This window comes from Balaenoptera borealis (genome assembly GCF_965194805.1).
Source record: "Balaenoptera borealis genome assembly, chromosome: 10".
NCBI lineage: Eukaryota > Metazoa > Chordata > Mammalia > Artiodactyla > Balaenopteridae > Balaenoptera > Balaenoptera borealis.
Window position 1 is genome coordinate 52,928,202 of NC_138874.1, and position 15,924 is coordinate 52,944,125.

Below are 15,924 nucleotides of genomic sequence, written 5' to 3' on the forward strand. Positions count from 1 at the left end.
GTGAGCCGCAACTGCTGAGCCTGCGCGTCTGGAGCCTGTGCCCCACAACGGGAGGGGCCGCGATAGTGAGAGGCCCGCGCACCGCGATGAAGAGTGGTCCCTGCGCCACGATGAAGGGTGGCCCCCGCTTGCCGCAACTGGAGAAAGCCCTCGCACAAAACGAACACCCAACACAGCTAAAAAAATAAATAAATAAATAAATAAATAATGTAGCTATTAAAAAAAAAAAAAAAAAGAACAATCCTCTTTGAAAAAAAAAAAAGATCTTGCTGTGATTTATGTCAAAGAGTGTTCTTCCTATGTTTTCCTCTAAGAGTTTTATAGTGTCCAGTCTTACATGTAGGTCTCTAATCCATTTTGAGTTTATTTTTGTGTATGGTGTTAGGGAGTATTCTACTTTCATTCTTTTACATGTAGCTGTCCAGTTTTCCCAGCACCACTTATTGAAGAGACTGTCTTTTCTCCATTGTATATCCTTGCCTCCTTTATCATACATCAGTTGACCTTAGGTGCGTGGGTTCATCTCTGGGCTCTCTATCTTGTTCCATTGATCTATGTTTCTGTTTTTGTGCCAGTACCATATTGTCTTGATTACTGTAGCTTTGTAGTATAGTCTGAAGTCAGGGAGTCTGATTCCTCCAGCTCTGTTTTTATCACTCAAGACTGCTTTGGCTATTCGGGGTCTTTTGTGTCTCCATACAAATTTTAAGATTTTTTGTCCTAGCTCTCGAAAATATGCCATTGGTAATTTGATAGGGATTGCACTGAATCTGTAGATTGCTTTGGGTAGTAGAGTCATTTTCAAAATATTGATTCTTCCAATCCAAGAACATGGTATATCTCTCCATCTGTTGGTATCATCTTTCATTTCTTTCATCAGTGTCTTATAGTTTTCTACATACAGGACTTTTGTCTCCCTAGGTAGGTTTGTACCTAGGTATTTTATTCTTTTTGTTGCAGTGGTAAATGGGAGTGTTTCCTTAATTTCTCTTTCAGATTTTTCATCATTAGTATATAGGAATGCAAGAGATTTCTGTGCATTAATTTTGTATCCTGCAACTTTACCAAATTCATTGATTAGCTCTAGTAGTTTTCTGGTGGCATATTTAGGATTCTCTATGTATAGTATCATGTCATCTGCAAACAGTGACAGTTTTACTTCTTCTTTTCCAATTTGTATTATTTTATTTCTTTTGCTTCTCTGATTGCTGTGGCTAAGACTTTCAAAACTATGTTGAATAATAGTGGTGAGAGTGGACATCCTTGGCTTGTTCCTGATCTTAGAGGAAATGCTTTCAGTTTTTCACCATTGAGAATGATGTTTGCTGTGGGTTTGTTGTATATGGCCTCTATTATGTTGAGGTAGGTTCCCTCTATGCCCACTTTCTGGAGAGTTTTTATCATAAATGGGTGTTGAATTTTGTCAAAAGCTTTTTCTGCATCTATTGAGATGATCATATGGTTTTTCTTCTTCAATTTGGTAACATGGTGTATCACATTGATTGATTTGCATATATTGAAGAATCCTTGCATCCCTGGGATAAATCCCACTTCATCATGGTGTACGATCCTTTTAATGTGTTTTTGGATTCTGTTTGCTACTATTATGTTGAGGATTTTTGCATGTATATTCATTTGTGATATTGGTCTGTAATTTTCTTTTTTTGTAGTATCTTTGTCTGGTTGTGGTATCAGGGTGATGGTGGCCTCACAGAATGAGTTTGGGAGTGTTCCTTCCTCTGCAATTTTTTGGAAGTGTTTGAGAAGGATGATGTTAGCTCTTCTCTAAATGTTTGACAGATTTCACCTGTGAAGCCATCTGGTCCTGGACTTTTGTTTGTTGGAAGATTTTTAATCACAGTTTCAATTTCATTACTTGTGATTGGTCTGTTCCTATTTTCTGTTTCTTCCTGGTTCAGTCTTGGAAGGTTATACCTTTCTAAGAATTTGTCCATATCTTCCAGGTTGTCCATTTTATTGGCATACAGATCCTTATAGTAGTCTCTTAGGATGCTTTGTATTTCTGCAGTGTCTGTTGTAACTTCTCCTGTTTCATTTCTAATTTTATTGATTTGAGTCCTCTCCCTCTTTTTCTTGGTGAGTCTAGCTAGTGGTTTATCAATTTGGTTCATCTTCTCAAAGAACCAGCTTTTAGTTTTATTGGTCTTTGCTATTGTTTTCTTTGTTTCTATTTCATTTATTTCTGCTCTGATCTTTATGATTTCTTTCCTTCTGCTAACTTTCGGTTTTGTTTGTTCTTCTTTCTCTAGTTCCTTTAGGTGTAAAATTAGATTGAGATTTTTCTTGTTTCTTGAGGTAGGCTAGTATAGCTATAACCTTCCCTCTTAGAACTGCTTTTGCTGCATCCCATAGGTTTTGGATCATTGTGTTTTCATTGTCATTTGTCTCTAGGTATTTTTTGGTTTCCTCTTTGATTTCTTCAGTGATCTCTTGGTTATTTAGTAACGTATTGTTCAGCCTCCATGTGTTTGTGTTTTTTACGTTTTTTCCCCTGTAATTCATTTCTAATCTCATAGCATTGTGGCCAGATAAGATGCTTGATATGATTTCCATTTTCTTAAATTTACTGAGGCTTGATTTGTGATCCAAGATGTGATCTATCCTGGAGAATGTTCCATGTGCACTTGAGAAGAAAGTGTAATCTGCTGTTTTGGGATGGAATGTCCTATAAATATCAATTAAATCTATCTGGTCTACTGTGTCATTTAAAGCTTCTGTTTCCTTATTTATTTTCATGTTGGTTGATCTGTCCATTGGTGTAAGTGAGGTGTTAAAGTCCCCCACTATTATTGTATTACTGTCGATTTCCTCTTTTATACTGTTAGCAGTTGCCTTATGTATTGAGGTGCTCCTATGTTGGGTGCATATATATTTATAATTGTTATATCTTCTTCTTGGATTGATCCCTTGATCATTATGTAGTGTCCTTCCTTGTGTTTTGTAACATTCTTTATATTAAAGTCTATTTTATCTGATATGAGTATTGCTACTCCAGCTTTCTTTTGATTTCCATTTGCATGGAATATCTTTTTCCATCCCCGCAGTTTCAGTCTGTATGTGTCCCTAGGTCTGAAGTGGGTCTTTTGTAGATAGAATATATATGGGTCTTGTTTTTGTATCCATTCAGCAAGCCTGTGTCTTTTGGTTGGAGCATTTAATCCATTCACGTTTAAGGTAATTATCAATATGTATATTCCTATGACCATTTTCTTAATTGTTTTGGGTTTGTTTTTGTTGGTCGTTTTCTTCTCTTGTGTTTCCCACTTAGAGAAATTCCTTTAGCATTTGTTGTAGAGCTGATTTGGTGGTGCTGAATTCTCTTAGCTTTTGCTTGTCTGTAAAGCTTTTGATTTCTCCATCAAATCTGAATGAGATCCTTGCCGGGTACAGTAATCTTGGTTGTAGGTTCTACCCTTTCATCACTTTAGGTATATCATGCCACTCCCTTCTGGCTTGTAGAGTTTCTGCTGAGAAATCAGCTCTTCACCTTATGGGACTTCCCTTGTATGTTATTTGTCATTTTTCCCTTGCTGCTTTCAATAATTTTTCTTTGTCTTTGATTTTTTCCAATGTGATTACTATATGTCTTGGCATGTTTCTCCTTGGGTTTACCCTGTATGGGACTCTCTGCGCTTCCTGGACTTGGGTGGCTATTTCCTTTCCCATGTTAGGGAAGTTTTCGACTATAATCTCTTCAAATATTTTCTCAGGTTCTTTCTCTCTCTCTTCTCCTTCTGGAACCCCTATAATATGAATGTTGTTGCGTTTAATGTTCTCCCAGAGGTCTCTTAGGCTGTCTTCATTTCTTTTCATTCTTTTTTCTTTATTCTGTTCTGCAGCAGTGAATTCCACCATTCTGTTTTCCAGGTCACTTATCCATTCTTCTGCCTCAGTTATTCTGCGATTGATTCCTTCTAGTGTAGTTTTCATTTCAGTTGTTGTATTGTTCATCTCTGTTTGTTTGTTCTTTTATTCTTCTAGGTCTTTGGTAAACATTTCTTGCATCTTCTCGATCTTTGCCTCCATTCTTTTTCCGAGGTCCTGGATCATCTTCACTATCATTATTCTGAATTCTTTTTCTGGAAGGTTGTCTATCTCCACTTCATTTAGTTGTTTTTCGGGGGTTTTATCTTGTTCCTTCATCTGGTACATAGACCTCTGACTTTTCATCTTGTCCTTCTTTCTGTGAATGTGGTTTTCATTCCACAGGCTGCAGGATTGTAGTTCTTCTTGCTTCTCCTGTCTGTCCTCTGGTGGATGAGGCTATCTAAGAGGCTTGTGCAAGTTTCCTGATGGGAGGCTCTGGTGGTGGGTAGAGCTGACTGTTGCTGTGGTGGTCCGAGCTCAGTAAAACTTTAATCCGTTTGAATGCTGATGGGTGGGGCTGGGTACCCTCCCTGTTGGTTGTTTGGCCTGAGGCAACCCAACCCTGGAGCCTACCTGGGCTCTTTGGTGGTGCTAATGGCAGACTCTGGGAGGGTTCCCGCCAAGAAGTACTTTCCAGAACTTCTGCTGCCAGTGTCCTTTTCCCCACGGTGAGCCATAGCCACCCCCGCCTCTGCAGGAGACCCTCCAACACTAGCAGGTAGGTCTGGTTCAGTCTCCTCTGGGGTCACTGCTCCTTCCCCGGGGTCCTGATGTGCACACTACTTTGTGTGTGCCCTCCAAGTGTGCAGTCTCTGTTTCCCACAGTCCTGTCAAAGTCCTGCAATCAAATCCCACTAGGCTTCAAAGTCTGATTCTCTATGAATTCCTCCTCCCGTTGCTGGACCCCCAGGTTGGGAAGTCTGACATGGGGCTCAGAACCTTCACTCCAGTGGGTAGACTTCTGTGGTGTAAGTGTTCGCCAGTCTGTGAGTCACCCACCCAGCAGTTATGGGATTTGATTTAACTCTGATTGCGCCCCTCCTACCATCTCACTGTGGCTTCTCCTTTGTCTTTGGATGTGGGGTATCTTTTCTGGTGTGTTCCAGTGTCTTCCTGTCGATGACTGTCCAGCAGCTAGTTGTGATTCTGGTGTTCTCACAAGAGGGAGTGAGAGCACGTCCTTCTACTCTGCCATCTTGGTTCAGGGTCCGGATTTAATTCTTAATGCTAACATATTTGTCAGGAAGGCATATTTTAAAATATACTAGTGTACCCACTGAAACTATTATACATAATGCGTTAAAAGTACAATAGAAAATCTATAGACTGAATGTTTGTGTTCCACCTCCACCAAATCATATGTTGAAACCTAATCCCCAAAGTGATGGTATTTGGAGGTGGAACCTTTGGGAGGTGATTAGGTGAATGGGATAAGTGCCCTTAGTAAAGAGGCCCTTGAGAGCTCCCTTGCCACTTAAGCTATGTGAAGTTCCAGAGAGAAGATGGCAGTCTGTGAAGCAGGAGGCAGGAATGCAATCTCACCAGGTATGGAATCTGACCACATCTTGATCTTGGACTTCCCAGCCTCCAGAACTGTGAGAAATACATTTCTGTTGTGTATAAGCCACCCAATCTATCCCATTCTGTTATAATAGCCCAAATGGACTAAGACAGAAAATTTTCTTTAAAAAAAAACTTGTACATCAGAACATATGTAAAGCAAATATAGCCAAATGTTTATTATTATACCATTTAAATAATATTGACTTTATATTCAAAGCACAGCTATACAATCATTCAAAGTAAAACATCAAATATTAAGTGCAAATTTGGTTAAGAGACTTTTATAGTTACTCTAAAACTCCTTTGTTCTACTGTGAGAAATCATAATAATTTTGGGAATATATATAGGATTATAAATTTTACAATGTGGCTCTGGTACCACATGTTCCTTCATGGAGTTTGTTCCAGATGAAAAGTTAGAAAACTGATTTCTCTCAATAAAATGACTACAAATGAATTTTGATGGCTGTTCTCTTAAAAGTAATTTTTTTGAGCCTCTGTTAGAAGAATATCCCAATATTAATATAAAAATTAGCAGGTTTGTTTAGCAAGGAACAATATCAAATAATTGCTTTTGACAACTATGGACAAAAAAGCAAGTGCAGTGGAAAGGGAAGAACAGAAATACTAGTAAATTTGAATGGTAGGGGCTTCCCTGGTGGCGCAGTGGTTGAGAATCCACCTGCCAATGCAGGGGACGCGGGTTCGGGCCCTGGTCTGGGAAGATCCCACATGCCGCGGAGCAGCTAAGCCCGTGCGCCACAACTACTAAGCCTGCGCGTCTGGAGCCTGTGCTCTGCAACAAGAGAGGCCGCGATAGTGAGAGGCCCGCGCACCACGATGAAGAGTGGCCCCCACTCGCCGCAACTAGAGAAAGCCCTCGCAGAGAAACGAAGACCCAACACAGCCATAAATAAATAAATAAATAAATAAATAAATGATTAAAAAAAAAAAAAGAACTTATCATTAAATATGTTAGGTGTTCTAATGCTAGATGGTTAAATTAAAAGTCTTTACTGGTTAGAATTAAATACTGAAATACACACACACACACACACACACACACACACACACACATATATATGTAAAATGACATGATTTCTGAGATTTGCTTTTAAAATACTCCAGAAAGAAAAAAAACAAAAAGTGTGGGTGTGTGAGAAGGAAGGTGGGGATAGGTGGAACAAAATTATTAAAATATTGATAATTGTTAATGTTTATTATACTATACTTTCTACTTTTGTGTATGTTTTGAAATTTCCACTAAAAAAAAAATAAAAATAATTGTTCCTCAAAGTCATGTAGTCTTTTTCAATCTTCAGAAGTCTACCAATAAGTGTTACACTTTAAGAGTTTGTTATTTTTCCCTATCCTCAAATTTAGCTTAGGGCTACTTCTGTAGGAAGAAAAAGTGAGGAATGCCATAAAACCTGAGAGTATGGATTGATGCTGCAGCATAAATGTATCTTTAGGTGAGGGAAAGGGAGATGTGTTGGATAATCTTGTAGGTCTCATTCATTTGAACTTGCCTCATTCGAAAAAGATACTGAAAAACCACTTTAATGGTCAGACCTGGAAATTTCTTCATCCATTTATCTAAGTCAGACATCTTCACTTATAACCATATGTGACCAGACAGGGTTTTTAATGGAGCCCTTGAAGCAAGCAGATGGAAACCAAGGATATTTCAGAGACATGTTAATGCCTCGATGGAAGATCAGAATATAGTTATAAATGTACAAATGCATTTGAGTATTCTAACCAACTAGAAATGAAGAAAATAAAATTTCCATAACTGTAGGGACTCTATAGCAGCATTCTGACTATCTTATTACATGATAGGGTAGCTGAGTCAAAAACATTAAGAGCTTTACATCTAGATTACATGCACTTATTGGTGAAAGCACTTTATGAGTTAGAATGTCAATGATGTATGCTGTATAATAAATGGTTGTGGTATTAAAACTGTTGTAGAAAGGGAATACTGAGAATTTTTTTTTATAATATTAGTAAATTCTGACTCTGCCCTTGGTCATGTTAGTGACCCTTGATATATGTTTGTTCCAGTATATGCTCATGACCAGAGCACCTAGACAGAATTCGAAGAAAAATTAATTTTCTCACAGGTACACTGATTTCAGAAATATTTTGTAGCACTTTATAGTCTACAATGTATTTACATATAAATTATGGAACTCGATCCTAAATAAAAACTTTAGAGATTCAGAGCACATGTTTTATGGGTACTATTTTGCAGATAAGCAAACTGAGACCCTAAGAAGACTGGTCAGAATCAGTTCCAAATTCCAAATGTCAACTGGCATATGCAATAAAAAATATGTGTCATTCTCTAAATTATTCTAGAAAAACATTTTGGATTTCCTGAATTCATTTTCTAAAACTCTTAGTCCACATGTTCCCATATCTGGTCTTATGTAATTTTCAGTTTTCATCAAAGCTTTTGATTCCATTGTCTTCTAAGACCATTTGCAAAGATGTTGCCACTGTCCAGACCATCTGAATAGAAATCCATGTTGCTATTGTTAGTGCCTAATTCTGCTAATCATTTTACAAAATATTTTAAAATACATCATGGTTCTTTGAGGCCTAATAACAAGACGATGTTTGCAAAAATTAAAGTCTCACAAAACTGAAGAACGTTGAGAACCAAATTCAAATATGTTGAACTCTTGATGTTATTCCCCAAACTTGACCTACAGAAGCAGTTGACGGCTGTACCATCCCTCCAGTTGCTCAGCCCATAAAACTAGCAGTCATCTTTAATTTCTCTCTTTATCTCATACCTTCACTTCTAATCCATTAAAAAACTCCTATTGGTTTTACCTAAACATAAATCTAGAATCTAACCAATTCTCACCACTTCCACTGCTACCATACTGGCCCAAGCTGCAATCAACTCTCTTGATTGGTATTATAACCTCCTTACTGGCTTCCCTTACTACTCCTTACTACTCTTGTCCCTTCAGAGTATATTCCCTCTCTGACTTCATCTCCAATTACTCTCCCGCTTGCTCTCTCCACTCTAAGACTGACTGGCCTTTCTTCTAGTCAACGAACACACTATCTACTCCCACATGAGGGCCTTTGCACTGGTCACTCCCCATACATATTTAAGGTTAACAACCTCATCTCCTTCAAGGGTTGTTCAAGCCACTTTCTTAGTGGCCTTAATCATCCTATTTAAAACTGCAATCCACCTCACCCCTTCCACTCTTAATCTTCACTATCTTTCTTACTTTTCTATAGTACACACTATGGAATAATATACTATTTATGTTTGTTTTTTATTGTCCATCTTACCCCTTCAGAATGTAAGCTTAGATCTTTGTTTTACTCTTGTTATACTCTAAGTGTCTGGAACCGTGTCTAAGACTTATTCGGTACCCAAACTGTTAAATAAATGAAATCTCTGAGAACAACCCATTGTTAAGATATCAGTATATCCACTTTAAGCCCTGACTGTCTAAGTTTATATATGGCAATTCAGTTTCATATTAGACTGAAATTTGCCATTATATAAGATAGGATTTATTTACCCAATTTAAACAAAATATGTCAAGCTATTTGAAGTACTATCAGTGTAATTAGAAAAAAGTCTTTAGATACATGACACTACATTCCATAAGTATATAAATCATTAAGGCCCTAGATTCATTGGGGAAATTTAAGTTGTCAGGTAGTTTATGTTTTTTTCTGTATGTGGTGTTAAGTGCAAAAGAATTTGCTAAATACATAATGTAGTATAATTTTGCTTCTTTTGAAAGGCAAGTAAGAAATAATCATCTTGCTGTAGTCAACAAGTAAAAGGAGAATAAACTTTAAAAAGTAACCAGCAAATTACTAAAATCTTTTAGAATATAAGGTTTTATTTTTCTTTTGAGAGATTACTCTATGTCTTGGGAGTGATTTCTGTAGCCTCAAGTATTCAGTCTGGTTTAGCATTGCACTGTTTTATTTTTGGACTTCTCTACTAGCCTCTTGAGTGGTCTTCCCTCTTCAGGCACTTCATTACCTTGAACCAGGGTAGACCTGGTGGTGATACTGGCTTCAGGGCTAGTGCCAAAGCAGGAGCCACGCAGAGGGCCTGGAGTCAGATCCAATCCAAGAATGGCTACTGATTACTACTGAGGAAGAGATCAATAATCAGCATTAAGAGAAAATATCAATTTTGAGATCCAAAAGGTGAATGTGAAGTCAGCACTATGGAGCAAAATAAGATCAGAAGCCAAGGTACCAGGAAAATGTCTAAAAACTAAGGGCAAGGTGTGTGACGCAGCAGCAAATGTTATTCACCATAATTGATCCAAGAGGATTTCTCCCAGGAAAAGCAAAGTGAGAGAATTACATTCTCAGTGGGCTCATCTGTGCTTCTGTCAGGGAATGAGAGAAGAATAAGAAACACAAAGTTGACGGGGCCTCCGGCCATCCTAGAGCAGCCCTCTGCAGCTGTTAGGCAAAACAGACATCGGATAGCTACTTCCCTTGGAGAAGCAAGGATGGTGAAGAGAAAAATCAGAGCCTTTCAAGCAACAGAGATATGATAGAGGAGTTATAAATATGATTCCCTTTAGTCTTTTTTTTAATAGATACAAGTTGCCAAGCCCTATTTGGGATGTTAGATGATAAAAGTTGTAAAATGCCAAAGGGAATATTCAAACCTATATTTATTATTCTCATAAAATTTATGGTTTAACTATGAAGACAAGAGATGTCTACATGAAAAGTGAAGATCACTTGCTGACCATGTGAGTATTTCCGCTTCCCAGTTTCTTGCCTGATAACATATTTTTTAAGAACACTTTCTCCAAAATTGTATCCAATCTCACTGGCCAAGGAACTTTTCAGGGATCAATCTCATGTACACAAGACTAGCATTACATAACCAGTTTATCCTACATCAAATGTACCTGTGACCCCCATAAAAATGTATTTATTCAATAAATCTTTATTGAGCATCTATAATGTGCCAAGTCCTATTGCAGGTTTCAGGGAAACTGAAGTAGACAAGACATTGTCTTTGTCCTCATAGAACTTATATCACAATGTCATAGATTTATATGTCCTCTCTTCCTACTAAGAGAAAATTTATTATTTTTATTCATTCCCTTACAGTGCATTTTTAAAACCAAGTTGTCCATCAGAGTCTGTTGATAAGTGTAGCCTCTTCCGTCCCCTTGAATCAAAATCTTCGGGGAGGGATTGGGAAATTTATCTTTCTAACAAGCTCTCTGGGGGCTTTATGCGCATTGACAGCATGAATAATTTGGGAGGAAACTGCCCTATTAATGGCATACTATCTGAGGAATTGGAAGATGTCTATGGGATCCCTTTTGATTATCGTGACTGTTACCAAGCTTCTCATCCTTAGAATATATGAAAGCTCTCCAGGGTTTTCCACAGCCAATTCATCTAACTAAGACTAACACTTTTATTTTTTATAAAATTACCATTTATTTTTAAACAAAATGGTTTTCTCTGTGGAGCAGCTGTTACCATATTCTGCTCTGGGGCAGAAAATAATCAAACATTAATTCCCAGTTATGGTCCACTAGATACTCATGTTAAAGATAAAGTTGAGATGATGGAAATTTAGGAATTCTTCTCATCAAAGAAGGCAAGACTGAAAGTATCTCAGAAATCCACTGTAAACAATATAAAAAATATTCACTGAAGTAGTTCTTTGTGAGTAAATGAAAGTGAGTATACTCAATATTCAATACTAAATAACATGCAATACCAGCAAATACAGTAAAGTTGATATTATTCAAATAACAGCTAACACAGGCTTATTATGTGCCACTTACTATTCTAAGTACTTCACAGATATTTAGATGACTTAATTCTCAAATCCTCTATGAAACGGAATTTTGTTATTATGCCCATTTTGTAGAAGAGAAAACTAATGCATAGAGAAGATAAGTAACCTAGTGAAGGTTACAGAGCTGGTAAAGTACAGCCAGGATTTGAACCTAGGTGCAAAAAATTCATCCTCTTAATCATTAGACTAAGCTTCTCCTCTTTAGTTTTATGATTCTTGTTAGAAGACTCAAACCAAAGAAGTTTATGAAAACCTATTTTAGAAATCAACGATTTTATTTTATTACAGCTTCCCTGACACAATGACTTAGGATAATTTTTATTTGGTTCATTTTAAAGTGAAGATAAGAATGTTGTTGAAGCAGGATCATCTAGCAGTTAGAGGTGTAAGCGTAAGAGAGCTACGGTTCTAAATCTCAGTTCTGCCACTTGCTTGCTATATGACCTTGAGCAAGTTACCTTTCCAAGTCTCAGTTTCCTCATCTTCAAAATGAAGGTTATAATGGGACCTACATCATAATACTGTTTACAGATAGAATAAGATAGCCCATTTAAAGCACTTAGAAAGTGCTCAATAAATATTACTAGTGTAATAAATAGTAACAGCATCAATAAACTGAACCAGATGATCTCTTGATTCTTGTACTCACACTAAATATGGCTTATTTCTCTTCTAATTAAGAAAATAAAATGACAGCAACCAAAACGACAAACCAAGTCATAAGCCATGAAACCAATTATGTCTTTTGTGGGAAAATCAGAAAGGTTATTGGACACCTTAGTTTATATGTCATTAGTCATCCTCTCTACTCCAAAATGTATGTGTTCTAGCATCCTGAGACACCTTGTATAATACAATCACTGTGACTCCAAGAGGTCAAATGGGCAGGCAGTTAATGCTTCTCTGTGAAAAGCTCAATAATTCATTTTATAAATTTCAGTTCAAAGCTACTTTGAGGCTAAGAAAAATTGACATTTGGTCTGTGAACTTAATGTCAAGCTCAAGAAAAACTCTGGGCAGCGCATGTTTAGCGATTAAGTGGATGCAGACAATAAAGACGTTGCCAAATTGTAAAACAAGACTTGGAAATTACAGAAAATGTTGCTAGTTATTGATTACGGTGACCATTCAGGTCCTACTGAGCCACCCGAAAGAATCATTCATTTTCCAGCAGAAAGCCTGCTCATTTGCAAGATAAAAGAGAGACATTTCTGCACATGCCCATAATGTTCTTCACCACTGGGGGCAGCTTTACATAAGACTGCATTCACTAAAACCAAAGCAACAGTCCGAGCAGCTTTCGGAATGACAGTCTGCAGAAGTGAGCTGAGCGTGGTGTGCAGGGTACGGGGCTCTCCTGCCTTCTGGGCTCCAACGCAGCGCTGTGGCTGAAGTGGGTGCTCGCCACCAGAAATGCTGGGCTATGGGATACAGATGTGGCAGCTCAGGTAGCCTCATGTTGCCTGGAGGAATACGTCTTGCTTTCCGATAAGAAGAAATTGTAGAAGCCAGTTTTTTTTTTCCTTTTTTTTTACACACCCCCCTCCAAAATAAACTGTAAAGATGCAAAAACGTAATATTCATGAAGATCCTATTACCTAGGAAGATTTTGATGTTTTGCTGCAAATGCGGTGTTGGGATTTATTTGTTCTTGGAGTGTTCTGCGTGGCTGGCAAAGAATAATGTTCCAAAATCGGTCCATCTCCCAAGGGGTCCAATTTTTCTTCCTGGGTGTCAGCGAGCCCTGACTCACTACAGCGCAGCTGACAGGGGCTGTCATGCAAGTGGCCCCCTAAGCCAAAGCAAAGACCTAAGGACGACCTTTGAACAATACAAAGGATGGGTATGTTTTGTCATTTTTCTTCTTTTCTACTTAAAAAAACAAAAACAAAAAAATCCACTAATCTGTATATTAATTCTGCCTTAATTATCGTAGAGATTACCTTGCTCTGCTCTAAGACTATAAATTCGATTGCTTAGTTGCCATGTTTCCTTGCTTAACTATTAAAAAAAAAAAAGCCTAAAGACAATTCTCTTTAAATTATAAGGCGATGATATTTGATGTTAAATGTTTTTATCTAGATTTAAATTTCTAAAAAAGAAAATACATGCTTATTTTTGCTTGATTAAAAAATAAATGAATTCTTTTTTTGGGGGGATAACTTTTCTAAGTTGTTTTTATTTCCAGGTTTCAATGTAATTAGGCTACTGAGCGGATCAGCTGTAGCACTGGTTATAGCCCCCACTGTCTTACTGACAATGCTTTCTTCTGCCGAACGAGGATGCCCAAAGGGCTGTAGGTGTGAAGGCAAAATGGTATATTGTGAATCTCAGAAATTACAGGAGATACCCTCAAGTATATCTGCTGGTTGCTTAGGTTTGTCCCTTCGCTATAACAGCCTTCAAAAACTTAAGTATAATCAATTTAAAGGGCTCAACCAGCTCACCTGGCTGTACCTTGACCATAACCATATCAGCAATATTGATGAGAATGCTTTTAATGGAATACGCAGACTCAAAGAGCTGATTCTGAGTTCCAACAGAATCTCCTATTTTCTCAACAATACCTTCAGACCTGTGACAAATTTACGGAACTTGGATCTGTCCTATAATCAGCTGCATTCTCTGGGATCGGAACAGTTTCGGGGTTTGCGAAAGCTGCTGAGTTTACATTTACGATCTAATTCCCTGAGAACCATCCCAGTGCGAATATTCCAAGACTGCCGCAACCTGGAACTTTTGGACCTGGGATATAACCGGATCCGAAGTTTAGCCAGGAATGTCTTTGCAGGCATGATCAGACTCAAAGAACTTCACCTGGAGCACAATCAATTTTCTAAGCTCAATCTGGCCCTTTTTCCAAGGTTGGTGAGCCTTCAGAACCTTTACTTGCAGTGGAATAAAATCAGTGTCATAGGACAGACCATGTCCTGGACCTGGAGCTCATTACAAAGGCTTGATTTATCAGGCAATGAGATCGAAGCTTTTAGTGGACCTAGTGTTTTCCAGTGTGTCCCAAATCTGCAGCGCCTCAACCTGGATTCCAACAAGCTCACATTTATTGGTCAAGAGATTTTGGATTCTTGGATATCCCTCAATGACATCAGTCTTGCCGGGAATATATGGGAATGCAGCAGAAATATTTGTTCCCTGGTAAACTGGCTGAAAAGTTTTAAAGGACTGAGGGAGAATACAATTATCTGTGCCAGTCCCAAAGAGCTGCAAGGAGTAAATGTTATCGACGCAGTGAAGAACTACAGCATCTGTGGCAAAAGTACCACGGAGAGGTTTGATCTGGCCAGGGCTCTCCCAAAGCCGACATTTAAGCCCAAGCTCCCCAGGCCGAAGCATGAGAGCAAACCCCCTTTGCCCCCCACCGTGGGAGCCACGGAGCCTGGCCCAGAGACCGAGGCTGACGCTGAGCACATCTCTTTCCATAAAATCATCGCAGGGAGCGTGGCCCTTTTCCTGTCTGTGCTCGTCATCCTTCTCGTTATCTACGTGTCGTGGAAGCGGTACCCTGCCAGCATGAAGCAGCTGCAGCAGCGCTCCCTCATGCGAAGGCACAGGAAAAAGAAAAGACAGTCCCTAAAGCAAATGACTCCCAGCACCCAGGAGTTTTATGTAGATTATAAACCCACCAACACGGAGACCAGCGAGATGCTGCTGAATGGGACGGGACCCTGCACCTATAACAAATCGGGCTCCAGGGAGTGTGAGGTATGAACCATTGTGATAAAAGCGCTCTTAAAAGCTGGGAAATAAGCGGTGCTTTACTGAACTCTGGTGACTATAAAGGGAATGTGGTGCCCCTCTCCCCACCCCTCTCCCTCTCACTTTGCTGGCAAGGTCCTTCCCTGTCCGTTTTAGTACATTCATAATACTGGTCATTTTACTTTCATACATAATTAACCCATTGAAATTTAAATACCACAATCAATGTGAAGCTTGAACTCTGCTTTAAATATAATGCCTATCGTATAAGACCCTTTATTGATTCCATTAATGTCACACTTGTTTTAAGATAAAACTTCTTTCATTAAGTAATCCCTCACATCGGCTGTTATTCTCCTTCTGGCAAGACCAAATCTATAGTTCTAGAAGGTTTGCAGCTCATTGGCAAATCAAGGAAAAAGTGAATGATCCCAGGTACTTGAGCCTGAAATGATTCTAGGAGAGGACTTGATTATAGAACATTTAGGGACAGCCTTAAAAGAATGCCTAGCTTAAAAAGAAAACTGCAGGAAACTATCGAAATATGGTGCTCTGTTAAAGCAGCACCACGAGCAGTTTCCAGAGGTGTTTGAATTACAATAAAGCAAGCCTAGGGAAAACTGTCGAAGGGTTAAAATGCTGCAAGTAGACACCCGCAAAATGTGAGGAGACAGTAAAAATACAAAGTTTTAGACCTGAAGCCTTGTCTCTGAAACTCATCTCTGTAAAATCAGGCTAGAGGTTTCACTGTCAATTTCTTCTAGCCTCCACATTTCCAAAATAAGTAAATAAATGAATAAATAAATAAATAAAATAGGCAGGAGGCAGATTTCTCCACTGCTCTTCACCTTAAGGAGTTTTCAGAGATGAGGCTTGCAAATGGGAATGCCGCTTGCTAAATGCATGTGGTTGGAAGCTTA

General features: G+C 38.5%; 2 protein-coding genes across 7 annotated transcripts in view; one reads left to right on the top strand and one right to left on the bottom strand.

Annotated features, from left to right (window-relative positions):
• CTNNA3 (catenin alpha 3) overlaps window positions 1–15,924 on the bottom strand; it is a 1,737,547-nt gene that overhangs the window by 938,668 nt on the left and 782,955 nt on the right. The gene's annotated exons all lie outside the window — the stretch shown is intronic.
• The window catches only part of LRRTM3 (leucine rich repeat transmembrane neuronal 3), a 206,934-nt gene continuing 197,107 nt past the window's right edge, over window positions 6,098–15,924 (top strand). For both annotated transcript variants that reach the window (XR_014249322.1, XM_082408642.1), the window contains exons 1-2: window positions 6,098–13,133; window positions 13,479–15,010. Coding sequence is in view for 1 of the 2 variants with exons in the window: in XM_082408642.1 (XP_082264768.1) it covers window positions 13,130–13,133; window positions 13,479–15,010 (1,536 nt within the window). In the remaining variant the exon portion in view is untranslated. The remainder of the gene's footprint in view (window positions 13,134–13,478; window positions 15,011–15,924) is intronic.